A 23,726-nucleotide genomic window follows, 5' to 3' on the forward strand; every position below is an offset into this window, starting at 1 on the left:
GCAGTAAAAAAAATTATATTGCTTTTTTTGTTTCGTGCATTTAGTTGTGAGTTACAGGGTGTTAAAAATGGAAGTGAACAAATAGAAAATTCGGTACATTTTACAGTTTTTCTTTGACACAGACGAAAATGCCAGCAAAGCGGCTAAAATGCTGAGTGGTGGTTATGGTTCCGATACTGTAACAGACAATTATGTGCAATTTTGGTTTCGTAGATTCCGTTCAGGAATTTTTGATGTTAAAGATGCACCTCGAAAATGTCGATAAAATCGGAAAAATGAACGAAGTTGATCGGCATGTTAGCAATCGTAACATCGCCCAGGATCTAAAAATCGATCATAAAACTGTTTTTATAGTGACTCGCCAGAATCTTCGGGAGCTTGGTTGGGAAGTTTTGATGCATCCGCCATTCAGTCCGGACTTGGCACCAAGCGATTATCATATTTTTCTTGTATTGCAAAATATCTTTAGTGATAAAAATTTGTTATCTGGGGAAAATTCTGAAAATCGACTACTAGAGTTTTTTTTTGCAAATAGAGAGCAGAACTTCTATGAGAGTAATGCCTCTCTCATCTTGTTATCTTTAAAATGGCAACAAATCATACAACAAAATGGTGAATATTTGGCCCAAATCGGACATTCCGAAGCATGTTAAATAAAGTCCTATAATTCATATAAAAATAATAGATTTATTTTACCCCAACCTAATATATTTGGGAGCTTTATCTAAATCTGAACCGATTTCAACAAAACTTTGCATACGTCTATATGAACCTAATGCAGTACACTGCGCAAAATTTTGTCTCAATCGGACTATACAGACATTAAACTGGACCTAATTCAGTACTTTGTGCAAAATTTTGTCTTAATATTGGGAGTTTGGTGCACCATTTACATAAAATCGGACGTGGTTATATATGGGAGCCAGGGACGTACGCAGGGAAATGATTTTTTTTCACAGTAAATTTATGTTTGCAAACAGCGAATTTTTTCATTTTGTACTGCCGGGCCCCCCCGAAATGAAATCCTGTGTACGTTGCTGATGGGAGCTATATCTAAACTCTTAACCGATTTCCTCAAAACTTCGCATACATTAATATGGGCTAATTTCAGAAAGCTGTGCAAAATTTTGTCTACGTTAAATCAGTAAAGCGAAGGTTGATCATCATATACATAAAATCGGACGAAACTATATATGCGAGATATATCTAAATCTGAACCGACTTTCTCCGAATTCAATAGATATTGTCCGATTCGTGCACAATATGAATTGAGTCGGCTTATCATCCAAATCTTAGTTGTGTCAAAACCACTGTGGTAGCCGTGTGTTCTCCGAGAATTTTATTCACTCTGTATTCTTGAATTGCTTCCTCAACTGCTTCAATGTGAATACAATGCATTTCTGATTGATAGGCCTGTTAACTATGAGTCTCCCCTTTTGTACCTCTAGACCTCCTGTCTCCACTTGAAGAGATCGTATATGGCGCAATACTCTTCTCTTCGCCTTGTCACTCTTGGAGTGTTCTACAAACAGCCGAGACAGATAATCGATCGTCCTTCCTTGCCCACAATTTACTCACTGCGATACTGATGTTACAACACTTTAGATGTTCTAGCCACTTTCTTCGCTTTCTGTGCTTACCGACTAACCTTTTCACTTCCATTGCCAATTCTCCGATTATGCGAGAGACAATTCTGGACCATGGATTTCTAAAATGTGGAGGTTCCGAACAGTGAAGAAAAACTTCTACATAGCTATAGAAATTTCAGCCAGGAACAATTACACATTTTTTTTTCGAAAAAAGCTGGAATTCTTAAAGCAAACTTAGCAAAAATTCAGTTCAAGAGTTTGGTTAAAACCTTCAAGTTTCTGATATGTGCCACTTGAGGTTATCCATTGAGAGCCTGAAATGCTAAATATCCAGAAATAATTGAAAACTCATTTAAAACGGGATTATATCAGGTCATTGCCACGCCTTTTGAGGCTACTTCCCGACGAAATGCCCATACACGAGTCTAGACTGACTGAATAAATAGATATCATAGATATCAATACCGATTAGTACATGTTATAGTAGCAGCCTTTGAAAACCTATTCTCATGAGGAGCTTAACTTAATTTTTATCGATTAGGCTAGCCTATTAATGTATTTACAAATAGTTTTAGGCTTTCAAAATTGGTTTTGAAAATAAAAAAATACTATTGAATAATTTAATAAATATACGATTGGCTAAAATAATTCTAATTTGTTCTTGTTGTTGGCCTTTTCTCCTACTCTCAAACCAAAAACGCACAGCTAATGTTTATGAGGAGAATGTTGTTGTTGCTGCTGCTGTTGAGAGGATTGCGATGATGGAGCAGAACCTTGTGGATTATGTTGTTGTTGCTGCTGTTGTTGTAATGCCTGTTGTCTTTGGTGCTCACTTTGAGCATATAATTGCTGTTGTTGTTGTTGATGCTGTTGCAAAAAATGTTGATGTAAAAATTGCTGATGCTGTTGACTCTGCTGCTGCTGTTGAAACATCTGACCATGATGCTGCGCTGCAGCAGCGGCAAAGTGGCGCTGTTGCATTTCCTGAAAATGTTCATTCATCATGCGCTTTCTTTCTTCGACATCCATTAGTTCATGTTCGGCAGCTGCGGCGGCGGCATCATCATAATCATCCATGTCGATAACTTCATCCTCGTCTTCGTCAATGTCATCACCATCGGCCATATCAAGATCATCTTGATCTTCGAAGCTTGTTTGGGAGCCGTCATTTTTACTGCCATCATTATCGCCCGATTGACTGCCTTTTTGACTTTTGGTATCGCTGTCGCCCTCCTGTTGCATGCGTTTGTGTTTGGTGCGGCGATTTTGGAACCAAACTTTCACCTGGCAAGGACGAACAAAGAAGAAAAATGAAAGCAATTAGAATTTTTACGAACACATACACATGATAGATTAGAATGCAAAACCCCCCAATTTACTAACTACCTCCCTCTTCCCCCACCCAAGTGGCCCAAAGCATATTACCATGTAACTTCTCACTTAATAATAATGACGATGAATGTAACAATATTTAGCGGGCGTTTACTTTTATTACCAACTGTAATTTTCTTGCAATTTATAATATCTGCCACACACACCCCTCTATTTTTTGGCCTAAAGCTATTTTAGCCATCATTTATGGCAAGGCAAGCTGTCAGGCATAGCTCAGTGCAGCAAGACCTAAGCATTATCCTTAAAGGGTGTCAGGAGTCATTTATGCCCGTACGGTAATTTCGCAAACAACTAAAAACAACCCTTAACCTGAAGTAGAATAAAGAAAGGGTTGTTCGGACGACTTCTATTTTGAATGGAATTCGGTGAAAGGGTCGTTTCTGTCTGTCCCACGTATAGAGTAAATAATTCAAGCCACTTAAGCCCACTTAACGACCAGTTGACATGCAATCACTTAAGGTTTGAAAAGAAGTTTGCGACAAGGATGATTTTTATTCCATTCTGGCATTATTGAATTCTTTTTTTAGGCAATTTTAGGTGGAACATACGGAGTAGTGGCTCTAATGGCATTCCCACCCTCATTTTTGGTCATTTTTGTTCAATAGAAATCTGGGTAAAGGGTTGAAAAATGAGGGTTTCCCATGGAAATTTTCAAAAACGGAGGGGTGCAGTGTATAAAATGTATATCCATAATTGTCGGAAAATAGATTCATAATGACCAGCACTTGTGATTATAAGGCATTGTATTTGGGGCAAACAGGCGGAACCTAGTTATTTTCTTAGTCTTCAATATTCCAATTAGGTGGAGAGGACGGAATTAAGGCTTGGATTTTTTAAAGAAAATGTGTTCAAGGTTACCAAAGGCTTGGATTTTTTCAAGGCCTACCAAAGGCGTGGATTTTTTAAAGAAGATTTTTTCAAGGCCTACCAAAGGCGTGGATTTTTTAAAGAAGATTTTTTCAAGGCCTACCAAAGGCGTGGATTTTTTAAAGAAGATTTTTTCAAGGCCTACCAAAGGCGTGGATTTTTTAAAGAAGATTTTTTCAAGGCCTACCAAAGGCGTGGATTTTTTAAAGAAGATTTTTTCAAGGCCTACCAAAGGCGTGGATTTTTTAAAGAAGATTTTTTCAAGACCTACCAAAGGCGTGAATTTTTTAAAGAAATGTTTTTCAAGGCCTACCAAAGGCGTGAATTTTTTAAAGAAATGTTTTTCAAGACCTACCAAAGGCGTGGATTTTTTAAAGAAGATTTTTTCAAGGCCTACCAAAGGCGTGGATTTTTTAAAGAAGATTTTTTCAAGGCCTACCAAAGGCGTGGATTTTTTAAAGAAGATTTTTTCAAGGCCTACCAAAGGCGTGGATTTTTTAAAGAAGATTTTTTCAAGACCTACCAAAGGCGTGAATTTTTTAAAGAAATGTTTTTCAAGGCCTACCAAAGGCGTGGATTTTTTTAAAGAAGATTTTTTCAAGACCTACCAAAGGCGTGGATTTTTTAAAGAAGATTTTTTCAAGGCCTACCAAAGGCGTGGATTTTTTAAAGAGGTTTTTTCAAGGCCTACCAAAGGCGTGGATTTTTTAAAGAAGATTTTTTCAAGGCCTACCAAAGGCGTGGATTTTTTAAAGAAGATGTTTTCAAGGCCTACCAAAGGCGTGGATTTTTTAAAGAAGATTTTTTCAAGGCCTACCAAAGGCGTGGATTTTTTAAAGAAGATTTTTTCAAGACCTACCAAAGGCGTGAATTTTTTAAAGAAATGTTTTTCAAGGCCTACCAAAGGCGTGAATTTTTTAAAGAAATGTTTTTCAAGACCTACCAAAGGCGTGGATTTTTTAAAGAAGATTTTTTCAAGGCCTACCAAAGGCGTGGATTTTTTAAAGAAGATTTTTTCAAGGCCTACCAAAGGCGTGGATTTTTTAAAGAAGATTTTTTCAAGGCCTACCAAAGGCGTGGATTTTTTAAAGAAGATTTTTTCAAGACCTACCAAAGGCGTGAATTTTTTAAAGAAATGTTTTTCAAGGCCTACCAAAGGCGTGGATTTTTTTAAAGAAGATTTTTTCAAGACCTACCAAAGGCGTGGATTTTTTAAAGAAGATTTTTTCAAGGCCTACCAAAGGCGTGGATTTTTTAAAGAGGTTTTTTCAAGGCCTACCAAAGGCGTGGATTTTTTAAAGAAGATTTTTTCAAGGCCTACCAAAGGCGTGGATTTTTTAAAGAAGATGTTTTCAAGGCCTACCAAAGGCGTGGATTTTTTAAAGAAGATTTTTTCAAGGCCTACCAAAGGCGTGGATTTTTTAAAGAAGATTTTTTCAAGGCCTACCAAAGGCGTGGATTTTTTAAAGAAGATTTTTTCAAGGCCTAACAAAGGCGTGGATTTTTTAAAGAAGATTTTTTCAAGGCCTACCAAAGGCGTGGATTTTTTAAAGAAGATTTTTTCAAGGCCTACCAAAGGCGTGGATTTTTTAAAGAAGATTTTTTCAAGGCCTACCAAAGGCGTGGATTTTTTAAAGAAGATTTTTTCAAGGCCTACCAAAGGCGTGGATTTTTTAAAGAAGATTTTTTCAAGGCCTACCAAAGGCGTGGATTTTTTAAAGAAGATTTTTTCAAGGCCTACCAAAGGCGTGGATTTTTTAAAGAAGATTTTTTCAAGGCCTACCAAAGGCGTGGATTTTTTAAAGATTATTATTTCAAGGCCTACCAAAGGCGTGGACATTTTTTAAAGAAGATTTTTTCAAGGCCTACCAAAGGCGTGGATTTTTTAAAGAAGATTTTTTCAAGGCCTACCAAAGGCGTGGATTTTTTAAAGAAGATTTTTTCAAGGCCTACCAAAGGCGTGGATTTTTTAAAGAAGATTTTTTCAAGGCCTACCAAAGGCGTGGATTTTTTAAAGAAGATTTTTTCAAGGCCTACCAAAGGCGTGGATTTTTTAAAGAAGATTTTTTCAAGGCCTACCAAAGGCGTGGATTTTTTAAAGAAGATTTTTTCAAGGCCTACCAAAGGCGTGGATTTTTTAAAGAAGATTTTTTCAAGGCCTACCAAAGGCGTGGATTTTTTAAAGAAGATTTTTTCAAGGCCTACCAAAGGCGTGGATTTTTTAAAGAAGATTTTTTCAAGGCCTACCAAAGGCGTGGATTTTTTAAAGAAGATTTTTTCAAGGCCTACCAAAGGCGTGGATTTTTTAAAGAAGATTTTTTCAAGGCCTACCAAAGGCGTGGATTTTTTAAAGAAGATTTTTTCAAGGCCTACCAAAGGCGTGGATTTTTTAAAGAAGATTTTTTCAAGGCCTACCAAAGGCGTGGATTTTTTAAAGAAGATTTTTTCAAGGCCTACCAAAGGCGTGGATTTTTTAAAGAAGATTTTTTCAAGGCCTACCAAAGGCGTGGATTTTTTAAAGAAGATTTTTTCAAGGCCTACCAAAGGCGTGGATTTTTAAAAGAAGATTTTTTCAAGGCCTACCAAAGGCGTGGATTTTTTAAAGAAGATTTTTTCAAGGCCTACCAAAGGCGTGGATTTTTTAAAGAAGATTTTTTCAAGGCCTACCAAAGGCGTGGATTTTTTAAAGAAGATTTTTTCAAGGCCTACCAAAGGCGTGGATTTTTTAAAGAAGATTTTTTCAAGGCCTACCAAAGGCGTGGATTTTTTAAAGAAGATTTTTTCAAGGCCTACCAAAGGCGTGGATTTTTTAAAGAAGATTTTTTCAAGGCCTACCAAAGGCGTGGATTTTTTAAAGAAGATTTTTTCAAGGCCTACCAAAGGCGTGGATTTTTTAAAGAAGATTTTTTCAAGGCCTACCAAAGGCGTGGATTTTTTAAAGAAGATTTTTTCAAGGCCTACCAAAGGCGTGGATTTTTTAAAGAAGATTTTTTCAAGGCCTACCAAAGGCGTGGATTTTTTAAAGAAGATTTTTTCAAGGCCTACCAAAGGCGTGGATTTTTTAAAGAAGATTTTTTCAAGGCCTACCAAAGGCGTGGATTTTTTAAAGAAGATTTTTTCAAGGCAAAGGCGTGGATTTTTTAAAGAAGATTTTTTCAAGGCAAAGGCGTGGATTTTTTAAAGAAGATTTTTTCAAGGCCTACCAAAGGCGTGGATTTTTTAAAGAAGATGTTTTAAAGAATATTTTTTCAAGGGCCGACTATTTTTTTTAAAGAATATTTTTTCAAGGGCCGAATATTTTTTTTAAAGAATATTTTTTCCATTATAAAATTTTAGACAATTGTTTTTTTTTTTTAATTTCAGACAAAATTCCTTTTTAATTTATCCGCAATACTTGTCATGTTTATGTCAGATTTAAGCCAACGATGATAGCCCTCCCTCATCAAATTAATTTCGTTCAATTGAATAGTTTCCGTGTTTTGTTATCAAGTTCTTTGCTTACCTGAGTTTCAGTCAGACTTAAATTCTGAGCCAATTGTTTACGTTCGGCTCCCACAACATAGTGATTCTCTTCGAAAGCATGTTCCAGCTTAAGCAGTTGTGTGGGTGAAAATGCTGTACGTACACGTTTTGGCTTGCGGAATGGCTGTAGCAGGAAACCTAAGGAGGAAAACAAGAACAGGAAGAGCAACATTAGTTTTCAATTAAAATTATGTATATATAAACAGTTTTAAAATATTTGAAAATAAAAATAGTAATTCGAAAGAATCCAAGTTTTGTGATGCCTAGTCCTTGAGTTGCCCTTGAAAAATATATATTTTTTTAATCCACGCCTTGAGTGGCCTTTGAAAATTATGTTTTAAAAAATTCAAGCCTTGACTATTCTTTAAAAAAATGCAGGCCTTCAGAAGCCATTGAAAACATATTCTTAGAAAAATCCACGCATTATATTGGCCTTGGGGTGGCGTAAGGGATGATAGATACCAAGCAACGGCTCTGATTGGCTTTAACATGGCGAAGTCCAGGCTTATCTTGGTCCCTCTTTCCCTGGGGAGCTATTTTCATCACCCGATGAAATAGTGAGCTAATATGTGCCGCGAGTTCACCCATAAGAACTATAAACAAATGGGTTGAGGCGTCGGGTTAGTTGCCCACTCTCGGAAAACCCAACCTACTATGAAAAAGCAAAGAAAAAGAAACCCAAACCCCCTTAATATTGACGACCCTCGCAAACGTATAAAGGACCACGATCTGCGAATCTGCACTTGGAATGTGCGCACGTTGTACAGAACAGGCGCAGTGTTCGCTTTGGAAATCTTTTTTCAGGTCGGTTTATGGAATAACCGATCTGTAACAAGCCAGTATATCGGTCTTGAGAAAACATTCTTTAAAAAATCCACGCGCCTTATATAGGCCTTGAAAAAATATTCTTTAAAAAATCCACGCGCCTTATATAGGCCTTGAAAAAATATTCTTTAAAAAATCCACGCGCCTTATATAGGCCTTGAAAAAATATTCTTTAAAAAATCCACGCCCTATATTGGCCTTGAGAAAATATTTTTTAAAAATTCCACGCATTTTATTGGACCTTGAAAAAATATTCTTTAAAAAATCCACGCCTTATATTGGCCCATGAAAAAGTATTCTTTAAAAAATCCACGCCTTATATTGGCCCTTGAAAAAATATTCTTTAATAAATCTACGCAATACTTTTTAAAAAAATCCATACCCAAAGTTTGTGACAAAAATAATTTTTGCTTTGCCAAAAATAAGTTCCCAAATATGCCAGTACACATGTATACATTTATGTAGATGTAAATATGTCTCCCATTCTTAATTTGCCTTATACCGAACTGTTTACAAATTATAAATATTTTTTCGTTTTTATTCTGATTCACATTTTATTTTGCATCATCATCATTCGCCTCATCAATATCATCCATTGCACCTCATTGTTGTTGTGGTTGCTATTCGGGAATATTTATTATTCTCAAGAGCATTCCTTGTTACCATGAATGGTCTGGGCTGAGTGATTTCCTAGAATTCTTCATAAACAACCCGATCCGAACCAAGCCAAACCGGCCAACCAATCGACAAACATCATCAATATCCAATGATGGTCGTTGCGCCGGTGAGGCGTATCGTTCTGCCCAATGCTGCGGCAAACATGCAAAAACCCCCAGACGAGGTTTCATGCTAATAATCAAATGCAGTGGGAGCAGAATGTGTAGACAGCGCGGCATATAAAACGACCAACATCGTCGTCACCGGCAGTCGAAGCGTGTTCAACAACGGTAGCGCTTTGACTTTTTAATGTGTCTTATCAAAATACAAATATCCGTTCAATTGAAAAAAAAAACAAAAATATATTTACTTTTTTCCATAGTTATGGTTTTACAACAATAAAGGAGCATCGATGCGAAAAATTCAAATTGTACACTGCGAGAAATATGTTTTATTTTTCATAGACTAAAAATTTCAAAGAATATTTTTTCAAGGCCTATAAAAGGCGTGGATTTTTTAAAGAATATTTTTTCCAGGCGTACCAAAGGCGTGGATTTTTTAAAGAATATTTTTGCAAGGGCCAATATAAGGCGTGGATTTTTTAAAGAATATTTTTTCAAGGGCCAATATAAGGCGTGGATTTTTTAAAGAATATTTTTTCAAGGGCCAATATAAGGCGTGGATTTTTTAAAGAATATTTTTTCAAGGGCCAATATAAGGCGTGGATTTTTTAAAGAATATTTTTTCAAGGGCCAATATAAGGCGTGGATTTTTTAAAGAATATTTTTTCAAGGGCCAATATAAGGCGTGGATTTTTTAAAGAATATTTTTTCAAGGGCCAATATAAGGCGTGGATTTTTTAAAGAATATTTTTTCAAGGGCCAATATAAATCGTCATACGCAAAAGGTTCTACATATGAATTATATAATCCCCAAATCCAATAATAATAACAACAAAAGGTCTATTGTTTTAATTGCCTCATCAGATCGAAAGTCAATGTTTCAAATAGAATTTTGAACGAGATTAGCTGTAATGCTGTTCAAATGAAAACTATTATTTTCTTTAAAGCATCGCGTGTATCCAAGGCATGTAAGACTATTTTCAATTCTTTTTTTTTCAAAATTGAATTCTTATAAAAAAAACCCTAAAGAATTTCCTTTCTCTTATAAAGAACTTAATTTCTTAAAACCCTAAAAATATTTTTGATTGACTACCGTCATCATCACGGCATGTAGGCAACGAAAACAGTTTAGTTTAATTTTTAAGAAGCGATTGCGGTAGTTTGGGCGCAGAGGAAAAATTCTAGGAATCACTTGACGTTGATATGTGTTAACCCCCCTGCCGTAGCACAAAGAAAAAGGATTGTTTTCAAAATCTACACACAAAACATACACACTAACCGGCCTTTGACTGCTGCTGTTGCTGCCGTGTTGGTGCTTTAGAAGTTGATGCGCCTGCGCAGATACCCTGCCGTGCATTTGCGCCACAATAACCATTTCAAATATATAACCAAACACAACAAAAAAGGGCGTTCCAGCGGCGTTGGAAATGTTAGGTTAGGGAGAACGAAAAAATGAGGTTACTTTTTTCTATACAAACATACACAGCTATTTTATAATAATCCCGAATAATATAAAGAGGCTCAAACATATTAGGTTTTATTTGTTTCGATTATTATGAAGTGCATGTTTGGTTTAGTCTGTTTCTGTATTTTTTCAAGGTACATATCAACATTTCATGCACCTTGTTGTGAAAACAGCATGGAGAACATCTATTTCTACTCATCGTATTGTTGTTGTTTTATTATTATTATTTATTTCACCCCATATTTGGATTAATCCCCTTTTCATCCGACACCTTTGGGAATTCAGATAGGTAATTTTGTTTCGTTTTCGTTTTTTTTCACTTCTAATTTAATTGTAATGAATATCTTGAAACATTTAACATTATTTAGAGCTATTCATCAAGCCTTCGCTATGATCTGAGAAAACAATATTGTTTATGTTCGGTAATGAATGTTTGATGGATGCAATATGTAATTGTAATGATGTGGAGTGGAGCGGAGAGGGTTCCTATGAATTATCAGTTTCAAGGCGTTCACACATGTAATGAGGACTTTTTGTTGTTGATTATGGCAAGAAGGGGGTTCTGCATGTCAATAAGATGTTTTTAATTTTACCTAAATTACCATGAAATATTGGATTAATATTGAACATGACAATGAACATTTGAAATCTATCAAATTTGGAAAACATTACAATGAGTTGAAGCGAACCTGAGTCTATTTTAGAATATTTCTTGTATGGTATCGTTATGTGGTGGGAAAACTAAAGTGACTGTAATATCAATTTCCGAAATTAATGTTCTATATAGAATTCAAAATATAAATTTACCGGAGAAAAGAACTAAACCCAAACCTTCCGAATTTTGACAAATATCATATAGGTAAATATGGTAAATACATGTAGGCCTTCTAAGCGAATTGACGGACAATTAAATATACTCACAAATATTTGATTTTTATAAAAGAACTTCTGTGTATTTGTAAAATTATATTATCCACCATAATTGAACCTTGTGCTGAAGGGTACTTAGTGGACCTTCAAATGTTTACCAGAGACCCCATAAAGTAGATTTAGCTTCCGTCTGTTCAAATCAGCGTTGACATTTTGAACATACATTGGATGTGTGGTATTGAAAATACCTGGATCAAGTTTTAGTATAGACCTTTAACTCCAATATGAGATATTTTGGGCCTGTTTTTAAGACGAATTAACTGTAATTTCGTAGTCGCATATTGTAGAATATCTTCCCAACAAAAATTACCTATATTGGAACAATTATTTGGGTAGCCACCATATAACGGTTGGTTACATTTTTCAAGCAAATTGGCTGTAAGCAGGCATTTTAGATTCTCCATTGGTATATAATCGTCAGTGATTTAACTTTCAAGGTAGGTCCTATATACCGGTATTCCTCATTATATACCAGTATCCCTCATTATATACCGGAATCCCTCATTATTCAGCATTTTGGGCACGTTTTTTAACTGAATTAACAGTAGTTTAATATTTAAGTTTTTAATTGGGTGCCAAAATCTTCCTATAAAAAATGCCATAGACACCATATAAAAGTCCAGATCGATTATAAGTCCCGATCGATTATAGGATTAAAGGTATCTTAATGAAATTTTTATTTGTTATCCAACATTATTGTCTTCAATGTCCAGTTTCGGCGCCTGCTTTCTTCATTCGAGGAAAATATATTATCTCAAAAACGCTCACTTGGTTTTTGAGATCTGGGATATGTTTCCGTCGGTAAAATAAGGTATGATGGAGGAACTTCGGGTAATGTGGACTACCATTTTCTTTTTTGTGATATTGTCGGCGTACGGACGGTAGATTTGTTGCCTAAATATATTCCATGTCACACATTTTATAAATTTGTCTATAAAAACGTTGACAAATGATAAATTTCATCCCTATTTGAAGGCCCTAGCTTCATTATCCATACGAAAAGCTGTAATTTCGCATTTCATATTTATTTTTCATTTACAAGAAATACAAGAAATTTTACACGAATTTCACCGAAAAATTGACATATATAAAAACAAGCTCTTCCTGGGTATAGATATACAGATTATGGATTAAAGCACGGCCTTTCCGATAAATAGAAATAAATCTTAAATAAAACGTAATTTCAAAATCATTTGTTGCGCGTCGGTTTCCAGGAAGTACTGAAGTTTATCTTCCAATTCATGTATATTTTGCGAAATTGCATTTGACGGCTAAGGTGTACTAAATGTTGCATTGAAGTACCCAAAAACTCGCAAAACGCGAATTATTTCCGAAAACTCCATATGCCAATAACGAGCAACCGATTTCGGTGTGCACCCTAAAAAAAATCATCGATCTATACCGATTTCAATGCGGTCCATGAAGAACCATGAAAAAAGTTCTGTTTTCGAAAAAGATCAAAATACGTATCAGGTCATTTATTGAAGCGGAAATGATCCACAGAAAATGCAATTGAATCCACGATATTTTCGAAAACACTTCTTTGCCAAATTTCGGGTTTTAGGAAGGCCAGTTCCCGCCGTTCTAGTAGATGGATTTTCACGAAGAAGATTTTATATCATCAGAAACGTACAAAAAACTTACTGATCGCGGTATTCAGTTGACAGATCTAAAAATTTGGCCCGAAAAATAGCTTTTTTTTAGAAATTTGGTCGCACAAAATGTTCACCTTCGGATGAGTGTTACTCTGAAGTTGTGCAAACTACATACACAAAATACATATCAAATTACGCAGATTCGATACCATAATAATCTTATAAAGCTAGAAGTAAAATTAAAAAAAAACACTCAAAATCGAGCTTCAAAATATCAGCATCATTTAAAGGTAGATGCAGTTAAAATTTTGAAAAATCATACATAAGGGGCGTAGTCCCCATTTTGTTGGCTTCTAGTTTTATTTTGACACGAAGACAGTGAAATGAGTGGCTTAATCGCAAATCGATAGAGAACATAATAAAATTGGTTCGCCTCCACCTGTTTTTACACATTTTTTTACATTAAAGTAGACACAGCTTCCACTAAAATAAAGTTTGGAGGTCAATATCATGAACAGTTTGCAACGACAGATCAATTAACCCAAAACTATTCACTTTTTTCATATAATTAAGTAATTCCCGAGTTATAAAGTGGTGATCCTCCGCTTCAGCTATGTCAAAAAATTGGCAATATGATATAGATTGCCAAAATGATATAGATTGCCAAAATTTTGCATAAAGTTGACTTTTGTCTTCAGTTCTGAAGATGAGCTTTATCAGTAAAATAGTGAAAATAAATAATTAAAAACCAGTGACCATACGATACCCTACACAACTACCACGGAACTATAACTTTCTGCGGATTTTTATTCCAAATCTGGGCAATATTTAGTGATAGTTGCATCCTCTTGCCCGATTTGAGGTCAACAGCAGCTCTTCCTTACGCTGACATATTTTCCGAATATTACTAATATTCAGTACAGTCCTTCTAATTACTTGTCCATATTCTCTTCACCGTGGGTTGTGTGGTGATGTTCGGCTTATAATTGTTGCCTATAGACCGACTCAAAAAAACAGAAACAAATTAGTTTTTCGTCCACTTCTTTCCAAAATTATTATCTGATCATCACCGAACATTGTAGGCGTTGTCCTTGACCATAACTGGAACCTCATAGAACATTTCAAAGCGATCAACGCTATATTTCCGCCCTCCAGTGTGGTAATGGGTTACTAATTAATATCTGAATACGTAAGCACCTGTAAATATTTAAGTGTAACTCTCACATCTGAATACATACGACCATATAATTGGCAAACCACTCCCCTTGGATATACAATCAACTTCTCGGCTCTATGTCCTTTAGGTGTAAATATATACGCTATAGAATACAAAATTTTTATACCCTCCACCATAGTATGGAGGGTATATTAGTTTTCTTTTTCCGTTTGTAACGCATCAAAATAATCATTTCCGACCATATAAAGTATATATATTCTTGATCAGCGTAAAATTCTATGACGATATAGCCATGTCCGTCTGTCTGTCCGTCTGTCTGTTGTAATCACTCTAGCGTCTAAACGAATTGAGACAGATCGACAAAATTTTGCATAGAGTCGTCTTTTGTCTGCAGGCAGATCAAGTTCGAAGATGGGCTTCATCGGTCCACGTTTAGGCATAGCTCCCATATAAGGGTACCCCCCATTTTTTGGTATTTTGGGGTTCTTGAGCGCGTTTTTCAACCGAATTTGTTGCAAATTGGTATTTTGTAGTCGTATATGGTACCAAATCTCCCTACCAAAAATTATTAATATTCACCCCCATTTTGGGGTAGTCCCCATATAACCCCCTTTTTATATTAAAATGGTTATCTGATTTGTTCCGCGTTTTAAGTTTGGTTCTAAGACTCTGATGTAATCATTTCACCTGCGGAGGGTTTCGAGATAAAAAAGTAGAACGTAAGGTTCGATAATGAACTATAACCCGCATTAAGACCTAGTTCCTGTATGGAGGTTCCAGACAAAGTGGACCGATATTCCCCATCTTGGAATTTGAACTAAGATTGGAAGAAATAATAAGATGGACAAAGTTTGGATGAAATCTAAATTTTTTGAAGCGCATTTGGTATAAAGATACATGGGTTCTAGAATCGATATTTTAATTAGCCACAGTGTATAATTATCCATTAAAAATTACTGAATTTTTTATTATGGTTTACATAATCCCTTTTTAGAAATGTCGGTATAGGTCCACTTTTTGGTATGTTTCCCATATTTTCATTTCTAGTTCCTGTCAGTATATCTATGGTGGAGGGTATCCAAAGTTCGGCCCGGCCGAACTTAACGCTTTTTCACTTGTTAATTTTTCACACAAAAGTCAGGGTCCATTGACCCGCTAAATATTGACCGATCTTTATCAAAACAAGCATGCTTATTCGTTGGTCCAATCCCCTTCTCCATGTAAAAATTCAAGATGTGCAATATTTCGTGATATTTGTACCCTCTTGCCCGATTAGACGTCAACAACACCTCTTCCTTACACTGACATATTTTCCGAATATTAGTAATATTCAGTACAGTGCTTCTAATTTCTTGTTCAGATTCCCTTTACCGTGGGTTGTGGGTATACTTAAAGATGGGTCTAGGACCAATATTTCGCGGCGTTACAAACTCTTGGGGCTGCACAAAGCTATAATAGGTTATAAACAGCTGGATTTTTAAACTATTTAAGTACTTTATATAACCTAGTGGTTAAATGAAATCCTGTTGAGCGAGCACGAAATTCCGAGCTCGGTTCGAATGTCATCCCTGCACTCCACTTAGTTAAAATATGGGTATAAATGTATTAATTAATCAAAAATATAAAAAGTACAACTCAATTAAATGAAAAAAAAAAAAAAACTAAACATAAATTAAGATAAAAAGCAATTAATCGAATAACAAATTGATTGATAGGTATATTTGTTAAGATACAAACATTTGTTTTCTGTTCTCGAAAAAAATACGCCTACTAGTATCAACCCTTTTTGGAATGCCTAAAATATTTTCCCAAATGAAAAAAAGGATGATTCTGTTTAGCCAACCAAGCACATTTTAACCATAACCCAAATGACTGCTAATTTCTGTATTGGTTGTTGTGTTTTTTTTTATTTTGTTGTTGTTGATGTGCATGCAATTCAATGACTGATTGACTGTTCGGCCGGTTGGTTAGCTGCTTGGTTGAATGTCTTTAAGTTAATGATTATATTTATGGTCATTTTCAGATGTTACCCCGTTGCTGAATATGAATTAGAGCGATAGCCTGTAATTGCTTCTTAATTAATGCGTTGCATCCACACAATTTACGAACGGCTTCAATTTCAATGTGACTGATTGTTGTTGTTGCTGTCAGTGGTGGCGTTCTACGGCAGATCCCTGCTTCTCTCGTTTTTTTGACATGATACACGGTATTTATTTGGGTTTTGATGCCGTGTAATGAACAGCAGCAGCAAACGGCAACCAACCAACCAACAACGATTAATAGAAGTTTAAAGCAAACTAAGTGAGCGAGCGAGGGAATACACCTTGTTTGTATGGATGTCCGTTTGCACATAAATGGTAAACCCCAATTAAAAATGCATTAGCGTTTGCCTTATTTTTTCTGTTGTTGTTGTTCTTGTTGTTGGTTCGTTCAAAACTAAAACACACAAAACGCTCATTCATATGTGTATTTATACGCGCTGCTACTGCCGTAAAAAAAGCAAATAAATAAAATACTCATCAAATACTCGTAACAACAGGCAAGCACCTCATCGCCACAACCACAAACCTGACAACCAGAAAAAAATGAGAAGCAGGCGTGTAGCCAGAGCTTCCAAACATCTTGCGTCGATTTAAGCCCTGCCATGTTTCTGTTGTTGTTGTTGTTGCGATCATTAGCATAACAACGGCTTACAAAACGCATTCAACAACGCCTGACGGATGGCTGGGATGGATGGCTGGATGAGCAATGGATGGATAGCCAAAGCGGACGGACAGACTCACAAATGTATCCCACAAACAGAGAATTGTCTGGCGTTACTGTTTTAGTTTGAACAACGTCGTTGTTTTTGTTGCTGTTGTTGTTTCTGATAATGACGTTTAAACAATTTAATTAAAATGTAATTAATTTTGGAGCCATTATGTAAACAGGGTTGGGCTCCCGACAACAAAGCTCCCCTTGTGGAGCATATAAATATGTATGTTATGTATCTTGTTACCTCATACCCTATGTCCCTCTCTCTCTCTTTCTCTCCCATCCTCTTTTGTTGTAATTGGATAATGTAATAATCACCCAACAACTAGTTGTAATTTTCTACAATTATATAAGTTTGGAGACTGAAAGGGGGAGGCGTGAGGCTGTTTGTATAGGGGGTTTAAATTGTTAATATGCTTTTAATGTTTTTCACAGGGCGTTAAAACGCAATTAACTAACATTAGTGTGAATAGGTATAATAATAGAATAATTTATGATCTAGAAAAGCTCTGATACTCTTGGTGGAACTATTACTTTGTTATATTTTTCATAAAAGTCTAAAATGTTTGGCATTTGGAAAGGATATGTGTTCCGTATCCTTCAAAATCTTCTAAACTATATAATATACATTCTACCAAGGACATTTGAGATACTTTTCCCATTGATTGGAATAATGGTCTTCCGTAGATGGTAGGGGACAACGCCGCTATGAAATATGGTTTCTTAATTAGGGAAACAAACATTTTTGATGATTTTGAATACATAATTGCAATGTGGAAAATTTAGTTAAGCTTCGATTGAAATCCGTGATTTAAATTTTTTAGTACTAGTGTCAAACAATTTATTTTCCCAAATATAAATACGACATCCGTTTCTTTAACGCTTAGCTGTAATTACGATTGGTGAGTTTTAATATTTATTTAGTTTTTAAGTCGAAAATAATTTTTAAATAAAAAAATCAAGGACAGGTAATGTAGACCACTACAACAAACGGGACCTTTTCATGGGGACAAGTTCAAAACATGTTCCCACATTAGAAACATTTCTGTGATATGTAAAATTTCAAATTTTTCGATTGGATAATGAAGGTAGAACCATTAAAATAGGGCAAATGGTGCGGTACCCTCAAAAAGGGGGTTATTCCAAGATTGAAATAAATAGAAAACAACCTACTTTTAAACTTGTAGTTGCAAATGGCCCGAATATACTGATCCACATTACCCGCCCTGTTATTTTTATTCGTAGTTTTGAGTTTTTATACCCTACACAACTATGTTGTCAGGGTATTATATCTTTGTGCAGCTCCAAGAATTTGTAAATATTATTATTTGTAAATATTGGTCCAGATCGTCATATATCGACTAACTGAGTCGATCTAGACGTGTGTGTCCGTCCATCTATAATAATTTGAAAACACGATACAGGCCACAGTTATGGTCCATAAGTTATAAACCAATCTTCACGACATTTTACATGTAGGGCCGGTTCTGGCCAATGAAGACCCCTATTGTTTTTAGTAAAAATCGGGTAATATTTAGGGGCTGGAATGGACCAAATACATAATTTTTATCGGTTTTTCTGGTCGATCCAGAGGCCGCAATTATTGGCCGAACATCGCGAGATTTTACATGGAGAAGAGGACCGAGCCAAAGAAGAAGCATGCCCTTTTTGATAAAGATCGTTCAATATTTAGCGGATCAAATGAACCCTGACTTTTGTCTGAAAAAATGAAAAAATGTATATTCTAAGGCGTATATGTTTACCCCTGAAGGACATATACTCGAGAATTTGTAGTATATCCAAGGGAAGTGGTAGACCTTTAAATTAATACCAATAATATTGTTCTATGTTATCGGATGCGGGAGTTATACGTAAATATTTAAAAGTGTCTATGTGTTATGATATTGTTTAGTATTAATATTACCCCACTAGAGGGCGGAAATGTAGCGCTTATCGCTTTGAAATTTAACATGAAGTCCCGGTTATGGTCAAGGACGAAGCCTATAATTTTCGGTGATGTTAAGATAACATTTAGGGGTTGCAAATAACCTCTAGTCGATCTAGAGGCCATTATTATATTCTGCATACTTTTTTACACGGTGAAGAGGATCTGACAAAGTCCTTAGAACGACTGTTTAGATGATGATCGGTCAATATTCCGAGGGACAAATCAACCAAAATCTAAAATAACAAAATTTTTATTTTATGGCGTAAATATGCACCTAGAGAAAAAAAGAAACGGACTTTTTTTCAACGTTACAAAGTGGAGCTATATCAGCTATAATCAGTGAAGAGGTTGCAAATATCGCGAAATATTACTCAGGCTCGGAATATGGATCTGAAGAAACATAGAGCTCCGTGGAAGTTGTGTAGGATATTATGTGTTCGGCCACGTCCGACCATGTTGCTCCGCTCACTGGTTTTTAATTTATATATATATATATATATATATATTATATAATGTTTGACCTGGAATATATTTAGACAACAAATCTACTATGTTATGAAAATAATATCTTTTAGTTTTTATCGTTGGTACGCCCACAATAGACCACATTACCCGAAGTTCCTCTAATAATGTTCACTTTCATTATAATCTCCAGTTGCAACTGTTTAATTAACCGTAATTTCTTGATAATATTTCGACACATGTCAATGTTATGAAACATTATTTTGACTTTTAGGGACCCCACCCATTCTAGATTTTAAACTTCGACCGGCTGGCAAATGAGCGTATATTACGTTAAAGACTAGTAACTTTGCATACATGTATTTTGAAAATTTAAAGAATAAGAAAGTAAATGAATAAAATGTTGCCGTTGTCTTGTTGTTCTTTTTTACAATTAAAGGAAATAGCTTCCTTTCGATGGCGGGCATCCGAATATCAAAATTTTAACGCAATTTGAAAGAGCAAAAATCTGGTTCTGGATTATGGACTTCGCTTAGCAAAATCGCGGGTTTAGAAAAATTATTTTTTGGGAAATCGCCTATTTTCGGCCTAAAATCAAGCAGAGGTGATTTTCACAGTTTGGATTTATCCAAGGAATAACGTGTTAAAATTTGCAACCGTTTCGATTAATAGTTGTCCAGTTATCGTGCCCGCCAATAGTACAAAAAAATACTGCTTCGAGAAAAACGCTTTTAAAGTTTGAGAAGCACTCTTGCCGTCGCTTGATGCTGATACAATAATTCGTCTATATCTTTAAGAGTTGTTAGGGTTTTTACTTGCAAAATTTAATGAGACAAAATATAGAGGATGGGAGAAGTAAAATGGAGGATATATGTCGATACCTTATTCGTCTATTTGTCCTTATTTTTTGTTTTTAAACCGTAAAAAAAACATCGCAGGACGACATTTTCAGACCATAATATATTTATCGATCTTTTCCACTTTCACGCGATCCATGCTGGGAAAACTTTTTACGTACGAATCCTAATAAATTTTGACTAAATTGTACATTATGAAGAACTTTAGGATTCATCTGAAATATTTACATTTATTTACGACAGATCAGACAGATCAGGATTCATTAATCGAATTTTAAGATAATAAAACCAACTTTTGTTTCGGTTTTTTTTATCAACGAATTAAAATTATATTCTAGAAACATTTATGTATGTAGGTCCAGTAAACGTGGACCTACATACATACATTTTTGCATGGACATTTGGTACCCAAAGAGAACTCTCTGTGCAATTGCAGTAGACAAAAAATACTTTAAGTCGGGTGATACGGTTATACGGACCCAATTTTCCATTTCAATATTTGCTTTGACATTAGAAACATGTAAGCAATATTTGGCCGCCAATTTTTGGGTAAATACTCGGGTATTTACCCACGTCTTTAAAGTATCGAAAAACTATCCATTCTAAATCGATTTGATAACAGAAACCTGGAAATAGGGTATAATATATTGCATTACCGATACAGGTTATAACTTAGACCTGAGCACTGACATTTTACTAATTGAAGGTCTGTTTATAAAATTTACAAGTTTACTACGTGTGTAGTGTATGAAAGGTGAATTGTAGATATTTATGCCACGTTCGACTATAATGTTTCGTTGAGTGATATTTTCTTCAAAATGTAATATTTTATTTTAGAACTTAAATATTACACTAATAATTTACTTTTTTTTTAATAAAATGTTGTTTAGTGCGAAGCTTGGAGGGTTTTGTACATAATATACAACGATAAAAAAAATAATTTAGAGAAAATCACAAGGTTAAGGTTAAAGGTTTTCTTTTTTTGGAGGGGTTTTGCCATTTTTTGGTGTTCCTTTAAAGGACGTTGAGTTAAATGCAATTAATAAACTGTCTTCTGCATCCGCCTTGCACAGATGCCAAATGAATCCAGGTGTCCTCTTTAAGTATATCCAAGTAATTTTTGATATATTCAGGTAAAAAAATTATATTTTAACCGATCCCATATAAAAATCACTTCCCAATGCATTTTGAAAGGGAGGTGAGTTTTTTTGGAATATCGCGATTGTATTTTGGGTTCTCTAATGGGCAACGCAATTCCTCCCCATACGGATAGAAAAAACATGTACCTATACAGTTTAGGTTTTTGTATGGAGCTATCCCATGTTTGTTTCCCCATAGTATCAATTTGCTGAAGTATTTGTGTTTTTTTAAGAAATACAGTATGGGTTGTAATTATTTTCCTACATCTCTAAAATATCTTAAATATTCATTTCTATATTTCGTGGAAGATCTCTGAAGCTCTAGCAGAGGATTTTGAGAGTTTCATGGGAATTTGTGATATTTTAAGTTTTCGGCATTATTATTGCCTTTCCCTAATGCCGATATTATCAGACGGTTAAAGTTCCATTTTTTCCTTATGATGTACTATAAAATTTCCGATCAGTTTAATAGTGTTTTTTAATATTTTTAACGATTATTATTTTCATTTTTTAATAGTTATTGTAGGAACAATTGTGGATTGTAAGGCTCCCTCAAAATAACCCATATTTATAAATGCCCCCAAACTTACCCGGAAATCGATGCGAAAAAATACGCCCATGACGCGACAACAACCACGGGTACAACGGATAGGTGTCCCTTATTAAATGTGGATTACCAAATGGCGGATGATGTGGTCCCGGTGGAAATAATCCCAAATGATGACCGTGCATTAGATGTGGAGGCAGGTGTGTTGGCGGAGGTGGTGGTGGACCCGGCGGTGGAGGTGGTGGTACCTGCCCGCCATGCGGACCAACTTGATGCTGTTGTTGCTGCTGCTGTTGTTGGTGATGAGCCAAAACGGCGGCCATTTGAAATTGTGCCGCCAATAGATGAGGATTTGATGTTGGCGTTGGACCGGTGGGTGAGGGTGGCAATAGAGGATTTGTAGGTGAATGACCCAATATGGATGGTTGAGCACCATCTGGTGGCCGTATTAGGGGTAAAGTACCTGGTGCCGGTAAAGGAAATGGTCTTACTAAACCTGGTGGCAATGTGGGTAGGCTTTTGAAAAGTCTTTGTTCCGTTGGTGAGGTGGCGGTAGCAGCGCCTGCAGCAGTCGTGGGAGGTGGTGGTGGTGAATGTAAGGGTGTTGTGGAACGACTACTTGCGGCATGATTATCCAATGGTGTGGGTGATTGTGTGTGTTCATCACGCGAAGTGCAATCACGTATGGGTGAGGATACATTAATGTCGTTGGTTTCGGCATCGGATTGAGGGCGTTTTATCACAGCTGTTGAACGAGGATTTTGAAGAAGTGGGGTTGGTGATGTGTTATTTAATCGGTTACTCCGTAGTTCTAAAGGTTCCAGGTTTTCGTGGGAATTTAAATTTTGATTTGTTGGTGAGTTGCTGGTAAGCCTTGGTGCCCCAATAATCCTTAGCCGGGGTTGATAGGAGTTGTTGGGTGATGTTGACCTTGGTGCATCCGTTGTTTTTCGTTGCTCCCCACCCACCAAAGCGTCTATGGTAAATGCCAGCTTGGGTTTGCTGTGCATTGTCACTGCCACGGTGGTTGTTGTTGTTGTTGCTGCTGTTGTGGATTTTATGGGATTTATGTTCGATGTTACCACTGCAGCCGCCGGATTTGCTTTGCTGGCAACATTAAATGGATTTATCGGCACCAGGGGCAGCATTGTTGTCAATGTTTGCTTTTGTTGTTGGCGGCGGCTACACGTGACCATTGGCAAATATGTGGAGTTGATGTTGTTGTAATTTGTATAGTTATTTTTTTGTTAGACACTCACTTTTGTTGTTGTATTTTTTTATAATTTGAAATGCTTTATTTTTTGGCACATTTTTTCGAGTAGAATTTTTTTTTAAATTTGTGTATGAACAACCTGTATGACACGGGTCTGAATGGCTTGTAATGTCACAACAAAGCCTTTAGGCGTCTGGTCGCTTGCCGCTTTAATTGAACTCGCAATTCGTAACAGTTGACAGTTAAATGCTTCGCTGCCTTATCGAAGCCCAAATCGATTGGGACTAATGGAGCATAACCGTTACGCTTTAGCGTTGCGGCAGCAACAACAACAACCACAACAAACATTTAACGCCATCATGGCCATTGTTTGCGGTTGCATTTTTTTATTTTTTGTTTGGAATGCAATGGCAGCGGTTTACGTTTGGCGTTCCGAAGTGGTATATTTTTTTCGGTTACTTCGTTGTAATTTGAACAAATTGTTTTTAAATGCTTGCACTCACACACACATGCACACACACGCGGACTCTAAATTACAGCTATGACCCGTTGATACAACACTTTGTATCGGCACGCAATATAACTACTCACGCTCACGGTATTATGGCGAGCCCAACTGAAAATTCACGCACATTCATGTAAGTTTAACAAACTATTTTTTGGGC

The 23,726-nt window shown here is 35.9% G+C and overlaps 1 protein-coding gene across 1 annotated transcript; it reads right to left on the minus strand.

Moving 5' to 3' along the window:
* Window positions 1–2,294: 2,294 nt before the first annotated feature.
* Window positions 2,295–22,996, minus strand: LOC133321616 (homeotic protein empty spiracles). Its single transcript, XM_061530701.1, has 4 exons — window positions 22,119–22,996; window positions 21,892–22,061; window positions 7,351–7,508; window positions 2,295–2,873 (listed from the first exon to the last, which is right to left on the minus strand). The coding sequence occupies exons 1-4, from the start codon at window positions 22,994–22,996 to the stop codon at window positions 2,295–2,297; spliced, it is 1,785 nt and encodes a 594-aa protein (XP_061386685.1).
* Between the last annotated feature and the right edge of the window lie 730 nt (window positions 22,997–23,726).

Source organism: Musca vetustissima, unplaced genomic scaffold (genome assembly GCF_032173495.1).
Source record: "Musca vetustissima isolate MV318-11 ecotype Yass unplaced genomic scaffold, APGP_CSIRO_Mvet_v1 utg24407, whole genome shotgun sequence".
Lineage (NCBI taxonomy): Eukaryota > Metazoa > Arthropoda > Insecta > Diptera > Muscidae > Musca > Musca vetustissima.